Source organism: Lissotriton helveticus, chromosome 9, assembly GCF_964261635.1.
Source record: "Lissotriton helveticus chromosome 9, aLisHel1.1, whole genome shotgun sequence".
In the NCBI taxonomy this organism is placed as follows: Eukaryota; Metazoa; Chordata; class Amphibia; order Caudata; family Salamandridae; genus Lissotriton; species Lissotriton helveticus.
Window position 1 is genome coordinate 1239041206 of NC_136070.1, and position 15039 is coordinate 1239056244.

At 45.1% G+C, this 15039-nt stretch overlaps 1 protein-coding gene across 2 annotated transcripts in view; it reads right to left on the bottom strand.

The window, feature by feature from the left end:
- The window catches only part of MGLL (monoglyceride lipase), a 497769-nt gene that overhangs the window by 64192 nt on the left and 418538 nt on the right, over window positions 1-15039 (bottom strand). For both annotated transcript variants that reach the window (XM_078661737.1, XM_078661738.1), the window contains exon 5: window positions 10494-10604. In XM_078661737.1, coding sequence (XP_078517863.1) covers window positions 10494-10604 — 111 coding nt within the window. The remainder of the gene's footprint in view (window positions 1-10493; window positions 10605-15039) is intronic.

A 15039-nucleotide genomic window follows, 5' to 3' on the forward strand; every position in this document is an offset into this window, starting at 1 on the left:
CCCACAGAGAAATGCCGGTATCACAAATGCCGGTACCACAAACACTGGTAGCACAGGATTTGGTATTTCCAAGGGTTGAAGTCTACACAGTGGTCCAAGCTGCATTGCTTGAGATTAGAAATAACTGCGACTTTCAAAGTTTACGAATTGATTTCAGTTTGCTTTTCCCTTATCCCGGGCAATTTGACTCCCACATATTTTGACAGGATTTTATCTGGTAAAATAGTGGTGGGGAAAAAACACTGAAAGAGCGGTGTTACCGTACAGTTCGTAATCCCATTTCGAGCAGCTGAATGGGGATTTACGAAATACTCCTTACAGACAATCCTCAGCAGTTAGTATTGTGGACTTGTACACTAGCATATGCAGCTTTATGTCAGTTTCTCCAACGCAAAAATATTTTTCCAGGTGGAGGTATCCCCTCCCTCACACCTTCACTACACACTGAAGACCTGTCTGTGTTACTGCCAGTTTAAACACTTATACCACCCTTTTCAGACACAAAAGAGCTGGTTTAATGGTTTGTGGCTGGACTGTCAAGCTGCAGGTGTGACAGAAGAAACACCTTGATCACACCAGCAGGGGTCAAGAGGGGGTCTCCCTCCAGGAGGCAACTCCATCCTTCCTGGGCATCATGGGAAGGATAATGTTATACAAGGAATATACTTCCACAATGATTCATTTCCAATACCCACCATCCAAGTGCCCCTGAAAGCTGATAACTGTGAATGCAAACAAAGGTAAATCCATGTGTTCATTGGCTACCTTCACAATTGCCTTCCACATCTCCTGTGCCTTCCTTGTGAATGCTGATGGTCTAAGCCCTAAGTCCAAACCTAGGACTACAGAAAACCCATCATACCTGCAGCCGCAGAGGCAGATTTTTGAGCCAGAAGGGCCAATCGCTCCTAGAGAGTTGCCAGTGCTCAGTCATGGATGTTGAGCTTTCAGAAAAAGGGTGGTATAAAGGGCAGGAGAAACAGTGGTGCCTGGAAAGGTCTCACAGTGGTGTGGCATGAATACCCGGTACGAACTGCACTAAGCGAGAGGGGGGTGTGAGTGAGGCATTATTACTTCAGTGGTTCTCTGGGGAGAGGGGGAGAGGGGGAGAGGTGGAATCGCCTCCAGAACATAAACTGTACCTAAACCTGCTAAAAAGAGATAGGTTCTACAAGCGCACTAATGATGTGGTCCAGTGCCTTCAGTGTGTGCCAAGTGACCCTGACCTTCGCTTGGGGAGTCTGAGGTGTACCCTCTCCAAGAAAACTTTGAACCTGTGGCACGGTCGTGCATTTTTCATCAGTGTTTCAATCAAAATGCCCACAATATAGCAAGAACTGCTACCGTTAAGTCACGAGGACCTATTCACAAAAGTAAATCTACATGTTTAGATTTGCTACAAGTAAATTTACTTTTACACTTGTGAGTAATTTTACTACTTTTGGCTATTCACTATTTACAAGCGCAAAGTTACTCAAAAGTGTACACTTACATGTCTCCACCCCCTGTAATAGGGGATGAAGTCAGGAAAAACATCAAATACGACCATAAACTTACTACTAGTTCTGACTTTATGACCCTATTTCACACTCTGCGCACTTGGAGGGGATCTCTGCAATAAGGGAAGAGATCTCTTTATGGGAAAGTATAGAGAAAATATAAAAGTTTATTAGATTTAACTTTTAAAAAAAATTAGGAAAATGTTTTTATGGTAAATATTAAAGTTAATATATTGTATACATTTATTTTAAATGTTCAATAGTATGAAAAAATTACAATGCTAATAACTTAAATATAAAAATATTTGTTTCAGTATTACTACATTAAAATACAATTTATAACATTTTTCTGAATTATAATTGAAAAAAAATCAAACCCAAAGTGAAAAAAATCTTTGTTTTATTTTGAATTTACAATTATTACAAGTGTTATATAGAACTGATCAAAAGCTATTTAATTATTCATAATACATGTTGATGCTACATGAATTTAAAATTGATAGAAGGTTAATAAAATATTTTAAAATAAAATAATCATGTTTTAATTGTAGACAATGTTTTATGATCAGATCAAATATATTTATATTTTTAGAAAGTTTAAATAATTGTATCTATTTTAGTAGTTTCCATGTGCTTTTATTTTAAGTACATAATTCATACATTTTATTGGAGGGTGTTGCAGTACCAGTGGCTGGCCACGTGTGGTGCTGGACTCACTTCAGCTCTAAGCTGGAGTACATCTACAACTGCTTTGGGTCCTTTTGGGCTGTAGTAACTAAAGAAGTGCAGTTTGTGAATAAGAAGGGCCTTCCTCTTTTGTGGGTGGGTGCACGTCCCTTCCTAAATCCCCACTTACCCTCTCAAAACTCCTCCTTATTCCCCCTTAACCATCTACTTTAGTAGTAAGCATTCCCCATTTCACAACCACTCCCCCTTCCACATTTACTTCTAAAATGTATACTTGTGGGTTTGCGGATCTCCACAGTCAGGGCAGAAGTCTCCACATAGAAAATATAGTTGAGGCGGAGTCAAAGCCCTCTGCAGGCAGGCATGTGAATAACCTTTTGTAATACGTTAGTAGTACTACACAGGTACTACCAGCGTAGGCCAGACGGTGCCATGTCATGAAGCGAGAGATGGTCCAAAAGAGCTGGCGTCTGCCTCATGATGCTAGAGGTCACTGACGGAGTCAGAAGCGTGATAGGGACCGGATTGTGATAGTGAACAGGAGGGTGTCAGGAACAGGGAAGATGATAGGAGGTTGAGAGGGAAAGAGACAGAGATGCGATGTGAAGGGTGACAGCGATGGGAAGGGTGACAGCGATGGGAAGGGTGACAGCGATGGGAAGGGTGACAGCGATGGGAAGGGTGACAGCGATGGGAAGGGTGGCAGAGATGTGAAGGGTGGCAGAGATGTGAAGGGTGGCAGAGATGTGAAGGGTGGCAGAGATGTGAAGGGTGGCAGAGATGTGAAGGGTCAAATAGAAGGGAAGGGTGACAGAGGTGGGAAGGGTGACAGAGGTGGGAAGGGTGACAGAGGTGGGAAGGGTGACAGAGGTGGGCAGGGTGACTCGGATGGGAAGGGTGACTCGGATGGGAAGGGTGACTCGGATGGGAAGGGTGACTCGGATGGGAAGGGTGACTCGGATGGGAAGGGTGACTCGGATGGGAAGGGTGACTCGGATGGGAAGGGTGACTCGGATGGGAAGGGTGACTCGGATGGGAAGGGTGACTCCGATGGGAAGGGTGACTCGGATGGGAAGGGTGACTCGGATGGGAAGGGTGACTCGGATGGGAAGGGTGACTCGGATGGGAAGGGTGACTCGGATGGGAAGGGTGACTCGGATGGGAAGGGTGACAGCGATGGGAAGGGTGACAGCGATGGGAAGGGTGACAGCGATGGGAAGGGTGACAGCGATGGGAAGGGTGACAGCGATGGGAAGGGTGACAGCGATGGGAAGGGTGACAGCGATGGGAAGGGTGACAGCGATGGGAAGGGTGACAGCGATGGGAAGGGTGACGGTGATCAGGAGGGTGCCAAGCTGGGGTGTGTGGCTGGAAGGTGGTCGAAGACACACATGGGAAAGGTGATGTTGATGGGAAGGGTTTCAGGGTGGTAAGGGGGACAGTGATGAGAAGGGTATCGTATGGGAAGAGTGGGGGGACGAGAAATATGGGAGGGGAACAGGGATGTGGACAGTGGCAGGAATAGTAGCAGCGGCAGTCAGCGTGGCAGGGTTTGGAAATGCGAGAGGAAAATGTAGGGTTAAAGGGACAGGGGTGACAGGGATAAGGCAGACGTTCCCAAAGCTCAAACCCAATCGGACTAGACCCTTTGCGACGGTCGATTGATTGTTTCAGCTGTCTACTATGTCATTTACTCCATTAACTCATGCTGTTCTAATGTCCGTATATTGTAACTACCTTAACTGCCTAACTATTCTCTCCGTCTATATATATATATATATATATGCATGTATCTTGATCACATAGTCTCGCATTATATGTAAAGCGCTTTGATACGATCGGGCCTAGCTGGTGCGATATAAAATCTATATATAAATACATAAATAAACAAATAAATGACAGAAAAGGGTGGTGGGCATATGGAGTGTGGAAGGAATGAGGAGTGTCACAGAGATAGGGAGGCTGTTAGGGGTGGATAAAGTGACACAGATTGGGTCGGTGCACAACCATCACTCTCCGCTGCTCCATGCTGGATTCCCACTTTTTTTGCTGAGTTTTATATAGCACAAACTAGATCCGAAAGTATCAGAGCGCTTTACATAAACACCAGTTATGTTACAGACGGACACATTCATTTTTTGTGAGGCACGGGGAGATTAAGTGATTTGCCCAGAATCACGGAATGTTGAGCGTCCCCGTCAAGACTCGAACCCAGTTTCCCAGCCCCGAGGTCGGCCGCCCTAGCCTTTAGGCCACATTCTCCGCCCTTGCGGAGAATTCGCCATATTTGCTGAACGCCACTTCTTCACGGATATTTAAATAATGTGAGCACCCTGCTTCTTCCCCCGCCTAATTCCTGTACTTACCTGCCTCTTATGCACCTGCTCCCACCCCCTGAGAAAATCCCACTTCCTGAGAAAATCTATTTGTATATATATCTATATAGAGATAACTCTAACCACTAGTATATGTAGTAGACCTTTTACTCACTACCATTCCTATGTGAATCTTAGAGTTTATGCATTTGTATCTCTTCCTTGAGTGACTTTACAACTTGTACATTTGCAATTTTTTCTGTTTGTATCTCTTCCTTGTGTGACTTTACAACTTGTACATTTGCAATTTTTTCTGTTTGTATCTTTTATGTAACGCATGTAATCCTAAGTCCTTATGTATCGCAACTGGTTCTATTGTAAAGCGCTCCGACACCTTCGGTAAATGTTCGCGCTATATAAATTCGCATTAAATTAAATGCCGCTGTGATTCTGGGCCTGTCTTCATTACACAGACCGAAGGAAAACTTCAGAACAGTTTTAACATATGAAGAGTTGTTACACTGCTCTAAGCAAAATAGAAGTTTGCCTCATGGAGCGCTCCCAAAACACTTAAAGAAGGCAATTTTCCAACATTTTGCAGTAAATTACGCCACCAGTAGGTGCCCCGCAGACCAGGCAGAGATTAATGCTAATGCTATGATCCACACACCTCTCTGGTCCCCATAATGTCTTCCAAATTGTCGCTGGCAGAGACCCTGGACTCCTCAGCCAATGACAGAGCAGTAACATGTATCCTTGAAAATAGGGCCGGGGTTCGAACAGGCTTACTGGCAATGTGCTGTGGGGCATTAACTGATGTTAATATCCCCTATCTATGTGCCCTGTTCTTTGACTGTAACCCACATTTACAAGGCTGGCACTTAATATGATTAATACCCTCTCCTGAAAGTATTAACTACAGATAACAGCGCTGAGCAGAGGGCAATAATGCTTACTTATTTTCACACATGCCAACATTTTAGGACAGGGACGTGGAAGATTTAAAATAAAAAATCGGGAGAATGAAAATTCCCCATTGACTTCTATTGTAAAAAATGCAATTTCAGGCTAGAGACAGCTCAAATAAAGCAATTTTTGGCTTAAAAAATCGGTAGTCTCCCACCTGAATCGGGTCTATTGGCATGTGTGTATTTTAGTGTTTTGAGTGACTGCCTCAGAATGTAAGCACAAAAATATAATTAGTTTGGACACTGCATCGAGGAATGATGCAGAATGCTACAGTTTAATCTTTGGGTAAGGACAGTTTGTTTGTTTCCTCTTTCTTTTGTGGTGTTATCTTTCAGTTGTTGCCCAATTTATATGTAAATATGCTTTGTAATGGCAGGAGGCAAAGACCAAGAGAGAAACCGGAAGTGAACTTGAATGCCTTCTGGCGGCGGCCTTACGCAGCTGACGGCCTTACGCAGCTGACGGTGTCACGTGACCTCGTGTAAACCTGCTCAAAAAGGCAGCGAGCGCTGTACAGGGTCAAAGACACGCCTAAAGTCAACAAGTGATCGGGCAGGAGGCTGAGTTTTCCGGGGATAATACACAGCTTGGTTAGGACACACGACCCGCCATCCGTACCCCATGACGTTAGTGTAGCTGATTGCATCACGTGTGCAACAGAACTCTGTTAGTGCACCTTGTGACCTGCGCGTGACTTGCAAATACAAATACAACCATGAAGGGCCTAATTGCTGCAGAGTCCGGGAGGTCAAGAGGAAGACAGGCCTAGTATTGGTCACTCTGGCAACCGTGAGCGCCTGCCTGTTTAAATACCACCTGAAGAAGTAATTGACCCTAATACCCCTAAACTCTACAAATCACTGGCACATTGCCCAGTGTCTTGTCGCTAAAGAACAGATTGCCTGTGTGTACAGAGATTTGGATTATGTTATAGGGCTCCCGGTTTTACGGTATTTATTTTTTTAACATTTCCGTCTGTATTTATCCATGTTTAACTTTTGGCCTTTTTATCTATTTTTATCCATATTTATTTTGTGTTTTCATATCCATATTTATTTTGTGTTTTCATATAAGTGTAGTTGTAAATCTGTACATTTCCATATTTATTTAAATGATAGAAGCGCACTCATACTTTGATGTCTGTCTTGTTTTAGCTATTTAAGTTGCCAAATACTTTATAACAGTCCATCCACTGGCAAATATTAGCATTATACCACACATGTATGTTGACACATGTAGTTATTTAAAGACATATCCTGTTTTAAAATTTTCCATGCTGTCCATCACTCAGCTGTTGGGCTATAAATAATGAAAGACAGCACGAAGGGTCACTTAAAAGAAGCACATTTTCTGTATGGTGAGCTTCCCAAAATATTAGGGTTCCCCAAAAGCATGGCTTGGTGTGACATTGACACTATCCTTGCTGGTCCCATGCTGACTCACAAGCACCAATTTCTGCTGTCTTTATAGTTTCTCAATTATTGGCAATTTTGGAAATAAACCCTTGAATCAGGTAAGCCAAAAGAGGCGAAAAAAACCAGGAGTAAAACTGTGAATGCATGCGTGTATTTCAGTAGCGGCCTGAGGTAGGAGTGCTGACGTGGTGTGGGGGAGGAGCAGGGTGGGGCGGTAGTAAACTACAGATTACAGCCGATTATAGGTATAAATAAATAAACAAACAAACAAATAAATAAAACGAATTTTGTTGTGTGCGCTGCATTGCATTTGGCGATGCAGCGTGCGCAACGAATTTCGTTTTATTACCTGTGTGCTTCTGTAGCGCCTAGAGATATGTCAGTGTGTAGACTGTGCTTTATTAAAAACCAGGAATATCTAAAAATCCCCGATTGCTCCACATCACGGGGATACCATGTTATTTGATTATTTGTTAAGCAACAGTAGGCATGACATTTCTACCACACGAAGGCGCCACGTCACTAAGTATAAAAGATTAACTAAACAAGTCAGAGATGCACAAGGAGGCTTTGTGCAAAGAAGCGGTTTAGGGGTGAAAAGGCAGGAAAACACCAACAGAGAGACAACAGTGAGACAATTACACATAGTGCACTCGCATGATACACGTATTTACAGTTTTGGTGCATCATAGGTCATTCATTGCTCTTTGTTCCAGTCTCATGTGTTGACTTTTAAAGGAAGTTTTGAACTCACTCGCCATGTGGCAAGCTCATGGGGCTTTAGAAATGGAGAGATTGGAAACTGGGCACCGCACAGTATGGTTTCGGTGCGACGAGCATGGTCAGGTTGACGGGGCATAGATTGCAGGTGGGTGCATGGCAGGTCAGTATGTTGGCAAGATGGTTCAGAGAAGAAAACTTTGTATATAATCATCAGGAAGTTGAGGAGGGCCCAGTTTCTGATTGACAGCCAACTACCATCATGATGGAGGGAAGTGGTGAAGGCAGGATGAGGGTGGATAAAGTTCCAGTGGCAAAACTGAGGAACCTCTTCAATTTGGAGAAAAGATATTGAGGGAGGAACACAAGCAATCTTTGGGGAAACATAGAATTTTGTATTTTTCATATATTTTATACGTGGTAACGTGCTGTGCTGTCGTTCAAGTGATAAAAGGATCAAAATGTCTAAATGCACAGACGGGTTGCAGAGAATCCGGAGATTTCTGGCCTAATCCTGGGCTTTAATTTAACAAACAAAAGCATTCTGGGAATTGTAGTTTTTTCATGCTGCACAACACAGAGACACCACTTCGATGAGGAGTTACAGGAAAGAAAAAATGTTCACCTGCTCGTTGGGACATCAAGCATCCATGACTTGGAAGTGTTGCGTCTACCAAGATATAATCAATGAGTTCCAGTAGGGGGTATTGCTGGACTCATGTAGCATAAATGAGGCCTTGTCACAAGGGACACAGGATTGTGGGAGGGCCTTTGGCGGGTTCCGCAAGTGAGGAGTGGGGGTATTGAAGGTCATGGGTCAGATGAAGTCCTGGAAGCAAGGAGTATGGTCACCAACCACCCGGGAGCTGAAATCAGGTCCCGTCAAGCAAAGGTAGACAGGCCTTTTGGAAGGATTGTCGATGGCGGTCGAGTGTCGGTAGCGGTCGACGTCGGGTCGGCTGGCAATACGACATCCAGAACAGGTTGCGTTGGTGGGCTTGAGCAGGCAGTCCCCAGGGAAGGGCAGAGGTGGTCACTAAAACACAGCACCAGCTGTAAAAGATGAGAAATAGGAGGCTGATGGGTGGGAAGGAGATGACCCCTGTTTGGGAAATGTGTGACCGGCACTGAGAGGCACTGAGATCAGCAGTGGGAATTGCACCTGTGGCTGGTGCATGGAATGGAGAGCGGCCAGCACAGATGAGGGTGCTGTCTCTTAGAAACACTAATGAGAGACTGAGTGAGGTACTGTATTGTGAAGCCAGGTGGTGTGGCAAGGACCACGCTGTGAAAAAGACAACAGAGAGAGCAGTAGAGGTAGGAGGCGATATAGGAGAGTGAGGTCTCTGGGGATAGGGAGCAACAAGTTGGAGTGGTAGCGTATCCGCAGCGACAGCCAAGGAGTAGGTATGGTAAAGGAAGAGTGGCATCTGTGCATTTTCATCAAGACTGAAAGGGTTTGGATTGGACATCCACTCTGGTATGTGGCAGAAGGCAGATGGAGAGGATCTGCAGAAAAAAATGGCAAGCAAATGGGGGAGGAGTTTGGATTGATCAGACTTTTGGTGGGTGGCTGGAGGGCGCATAACTGGGGAAGGAGGGGTTGGGTCCATAGACTCTGTGGAAAGCTGAAAGGGACACACTTTGTAGTGGGAAGGGCATATTGGGTCGTAGGGCAGAAATGTGGGACTGAATGTTCGATAAATGGTAAGTCATGGTGTGAGGGTTAGACTGTGTACAAGAGCTAAGAGGAAGGAAATAAAATGGGAGGAGGGTGGGAAACAAAGATGGTGGGTTGAGTGGGTTAAAGAGAACAATGGCGAGGGGAGTAGGTGCCCAAAAGTAAAAAAATAGTACCTAAAGGAGCCAATGGCCAGAGGAAGGCCACTGGCTACTGAAAGCAGTACTTGGTCCATGCTCCACAGCAGGAACAAAGTCGGAGAAAAGTAGGAGGAGCCAACCAATAGGAAGCAAGGAAACAAGAGTGGCGTGGGTGTCAACCAATGGTAAGTAGAGGTAAGAAATGTGCAGGCTCAAAGCCCCTTTTAAAATATTAAAATTATTCACGAGAGATTTCGCAAGCAGCGCAAGCATAACCTAAAAAATATGTTTGCAGCATGTAGTTTAGAGGAAGGACCTGTCACACACTGTGGTCCTGATTACATACAGGGTGGAAAATTCTGATCCCATCTCAAATCCCTGTTTGCGCATTGGTCGAAATGATTACTTGGGCAGAATTCTATTACGGCATTAGAACTCAATTACAGTGCTCCAGAGGGTTGTGAGATAATTATGGCACCTGATAAATATTCAATTCCACTGGGTTAGCAATTTATCAGTTGTGATAATTATCTCCAATTATGAAAAAGCATCTGGATTCGGCGGTTTTCTGCACCAAAATCTGCATATCCCGGTTTGTCCCTGGCCTCCTTCCCTTTCGTTCACATTTGGCGGCTTTGAACACACAACTTTTAATTCAGGTCAACAGACTTTATCACACCCGTTCATTACCAGATACAAAACACTTGCACAACTCATAATTCGGATCCCAGCCAAACCACATTTTCTGTTCTACTATTTGTAGTCGAGCCGGCCCGAGGCAGTGAGAGGTATGATTTCTGTGTCTCGCCCACTGCCAGCTGGTTTGACATTCATTCACATTCCCCACGCCCTTGTTAACCACACACAGGCCTGTTTTTACAAGTTATGTAGGAGCCTCTCCCAGCGGTCACCTGCCCTTCATGCCAGGTGACACGTCTGAGGGGTCACGTGCTACACAGATGTCAGTCGGGAGCGACCTTCCCTCCGCCCTGAAAAGCCCACGTGTTTGAGTCTCGCGGAAACCAAAATGAAACTTTAAAAAGTAGGGCGGATTATCATATTGTCACCTTGAATGTAGACGCCGTCTCCGGGCTGGGAAGAACCAGAGGTGAGATTAACACCATTCCGGAAAAGTCGCTCAGCCTCTCCGAAGCCGTCAGGATGGAGATGGCCCCTCCCTGCAAAGAGACGCACCACCAGAGAGTGAGAAAAATTAACTTGCAGCATATCCGACACTTGCTTTTTACATGCATTTTCTATGACCGTGGAATTTTTTTAAAGTAATCTTTTCACTCCTGTGCAGACCTCACCTAATCACCCTCTGCTGGGGGCTCATTACCATAACTCTGCTTTAAGGTAATGCGAAACGCGAGCAACCCCACCCCACCAACAAAGGTCATTTTCCACAAACGTTTAAGACCAGGAAGTACTTGCAAATGCACAGCTGGCAGGTTTCCCACTTCCACGTGTGATGTGCTGCTCCTATGTAGAGTTTTTTTTAATTGTGGGACATGGAGTCTTGTTTATTTTATTAGAAACAAGACTACAAGTCCCAGAATTCAGAGAAACAAAACCCGGACTGGAGCAGCACATCACGCATGGCCCTGGGAAACTTGGCAGTTATAATTAAATGCGACTGCAATTGGCTACGTTACCGTCACTTCCCAAATGGGTAGGGTTGCTAATGACTCACTATAATCAGAGTAACCACACTCCACTTTGATGATAGCTATTTCATATTCTTCATCTCTAGTTCAATTAAGGTGACCTATAACTACAACTCCCAGAATGCACTGGACTGTTTTCTCGCTAGCCCTATGTTTATCTGTAAATAATTGGGGTGAAATAAACTTAAATAAAGGTACCAGATTACTCCACGTCATCAAGAATACCATTTTCCAATCCAGGCCATCCATTTAACAAACCAATGCCTTCCAGGTGTTGTAGTTTTGGTTCACTTTAATTTAACCACTTGGGCTACAGATCTAGGTTGTTTTTCTATCACACTCTTCCTCTATTTACAGGCTTTCTCACTCTTACTCTGGATCAAAGTCTGATGATGAAACATAAGTCCCACCTCACCACCTACAAGCACTGGCACAAATTAATCACTGGCATTGTCATAGTCACCAGCCAAACAAACAAGTACAAACAAGTATGATCCTAGACCATGTGAAAAAAGTCTACTCCCACTTCACCACACTGCGGGCATTGTGAAGCTGCCCAGGTATAGTACTTGTTAGTTTTCCATGGTGTAATATATGTAATGCAAAAAGTTACATTTAAGCAGCTTGAATCAAACGTTTCTCGAGGCACCTGGGCCTATGCTGAGACCCTACCCTTATTACTCGTCCTTGTCTAGTGCTATTGCCAATTTATTCAGAACCCTGTCTAAGAAGTATTTAGATTTTACAAGTAATTGCCAGTACAGTGTTGACACCACACTGGTCCCTTTACCTAAAGTGTATAGCACCAATAGACCCTTGTGTGTGGTGGTTCAAAGTTCCCCACCATCCATTTTCTTCTTACCACACCTCTCAGTGACCCAAGAATCAGGAATTGTCCTGCAGTGACCTCATAATCCCATAGTTGGTCCAAGTAAGCCTTGACTGAACCATCTTCGCATACGCCCAACACGTTCGAAGCCTACCACCACCACACAGTCTTCAAATGAGGTCTTACTCCCTCTTCCCCAAATGCCCCACAGTGGTGATAGAGGTATCTCTGGAGTGCATGGTGTCAATGTTTGTGCCAGTTACATCTGTTCTGCCTCTAGGTTTCAGGAGCAGACTAGACAGGTCCTCCTTCACCGGAGACCGAGTATGTCTCCTCGCGCCATCAGTTCTTGTTATACCAACCGTAGTGCTGTCCACTGTAACTGTGCTGCCAAATAAAAGGAACTCAAAATCTGTGTCGGGCAGTCCTCCTTCGACCTTGTGGAGGAGCAGTTTAGGTAACGCCACCCTGGGCCTTCCTGAGCGTCACACCAGGTCTTGCATTACAGAGTCAGGCTTGCAGAAGATCGCCTTGGAATTTATATCAGTGGGACCCCAAAGTAGTACAGAAGTTGAGGCATGGCCACCATCTTTGATGGGGCTACCCTAATTGCAACTGTTAGCGCTTCTCACTGAAGCCAGAGCAAGCCGTATATTAGGATAACAACCTTTACAACGTGGCCAAAACACAGCAATACATTTACATCGCTGTATTTACAACGCAAGTCGTTACAATGACTTGCACTGGAGGGCGCTCTGGACTAAGGAATAGTGTGATTTACTATTCCAACACCTTCCCTACTGTACGTAGGCTGGAGTTGGAATAGTAAATCACACTATTCCTAAGTCCAGCGCCCTACAGCGCAAGTTGTTGTAACGACTTGCATTGTAAAAACAGCGATGTAATGTACCGCGATCTAAATGATCGCGTTGCATCGTCATACATTTGTATATTACTACCAGGGATATTCGTTGGCATGTGGTAAATCCACACCCAAGGGTATCGAATCTTATTAGGTTCCGATCTTAACCTGCAGCAGATTTCTGGCAGCCTTGCTCCATTTGTGCTGGGGTGTAACAAGAAAAGACTGGACTTGTTCCAGTTCACCCGGACACCCTGCTCAACACCTCAAGCGCCCTGGTGGATCACTCAGCCCATGCATCACTCAAGAACACCAACATATCATGTGCATAGGGTGAGACAATGGGTCATACCATCCTCAGTGATATACCTAATGACGCCTTTCTGTCTCAGCGTGTTCACTAGGGGAGGCTTACTTCTGGAAGGTTATAGAAAGATCTAGGCATCCCTATTCAGTGCCCGTGTCAGCAAATCCCACGTAGCAGGTGGACCCACTTAAAAAATGAGCAACCAGTTCCCCATTCGATCCCTCTCCTGGGCTGAAGGGCGGGGGTCTATTTATTCTCATGATCACCGCCGGCCTCTGTAAAGTCTTCATCAAAATTCTAAAAAATTCTCTGCAATACTTTGTTTTCTAGCTGCTGGACGGCTAGCACTTCCCTGCCCGGTCACCCTAAGTCTCAGTATTCACGCATCAATCCTACCTCTTTATCAGCCAGCCTCTGAGTCACAGGCAGCATGGCATGTTCACCTCCCGAAGACTGAATCTAGTCTGCATCAGGATTTGAGTTGTTACCTGGATAGTCTATAGTCATCTGTTACTGTCTTCTCTTAAGTCTTGCAGCAGCTGCCCTTGCTTCTTCCCTCTCGCACAGCACCTATTTGGTCTGTTTGGTCGGGCCCTTTTTGTTCTGCGTGTTTGCAATTACCACATCTGGTGTTTACTGGGTGAGTGTTGACTGTCTCTACCTGCCAGATAGACTTTGTTTCAGTTTCACACTTATTGGCTCTTAGTTAAGAAGCAGGTGTAATTGTCCGCCATTACCATCAGCTTTCCCGGGAATAGAACCACATACTTCAGCCCCATCTCTCCGTATTTCACTTTGTCAAAGGATGGTTTGCTGTTGTACAGCTGTATAAAGTCAGGGAGGATCATCACCCTGGTGCTCCTAATTCCAAAGAGACCCTCTTCTCTCACTTTTGGGAGCAGCAGATCAGGGTCACTGTAATTTAGGAACCTTGCCATGGCTGGTATAGAAGGTACACTTGGTTCTCTGCACTCTTTTCAACACCTAGAATATTGCCAGTCCTTAAGGGGGCCACCTTTGGTGACAGCCAGTTCTCCAAAAACAAAAATGTGTTGAAGTCTTCAACTCTCACTGGAAGGCCAATCACCCAAAGATTGCTCCTCCTTGTGCAGTCTTCTGAATCCTTTACACTGTATTTGAGGTAGTATACGCACACTGTGAGGTTGAGCGTTGCGTACAGACATCCTCCGTGGCTAGTTTTAGCTTTCTGAGTGTGGCTTCCATTTTTCTTAGTCGCTCCAACATCTTTCGTTAATTAATCCTTAGGAGGCCAAAATCTATCACAATTGTTCTAGCTTGAGTTCCAGCATTTCCTCGGTCTTCCCTTCAGCTTTGCTGCCATTGTTCTTGGCACTTTTAGTACCCTGTCACATACAATGTATGTCCCACCAATGTCAGATCACGGTAGGCCACCCTCTATATCTCAATACAGAGCAGGGAGGACAGCCAGACAAGTTCGCAGCAGATATGGCGACTGGCTAGTCAATGCTCAGTTACATGTATCCTGGGAAGTCAAAATGTGCCAATTTCAAGATCTTTATTAGGGAGGGCAGGACGTGCACCCAATGTGCTCACTTATTAAGGGGTGTTTGTCCAGGAACGGACTGTGTGTTGGCTCTGAAGTGTGATGCAGTCGGACGAAGGCCCATCGGATGACTTGGCATATTAGTCCACATGCTCTGTAATGCCTCTGCCAAAGGGACCTAGCACAGCAAGCCATCACAGCGCCATCCCCGTCAGCATGCTCTGCCAATGAGTCTCCAGGAGATAAGTTCAGTCTGGCTGTTGTGAATGTGCACCATCTCTTCTACCCCTAGAGGGACCTTCCCAAGTACAGAGAGTTACTGGAGCACCATCGGAACCCTCTTCATCAGATACTTCAGTCTCCCCGGCTGGCCCTACTTGAGCCAGCACTCGCAGGCGCCATCTAGAGTAGCTGCCAAGTGAG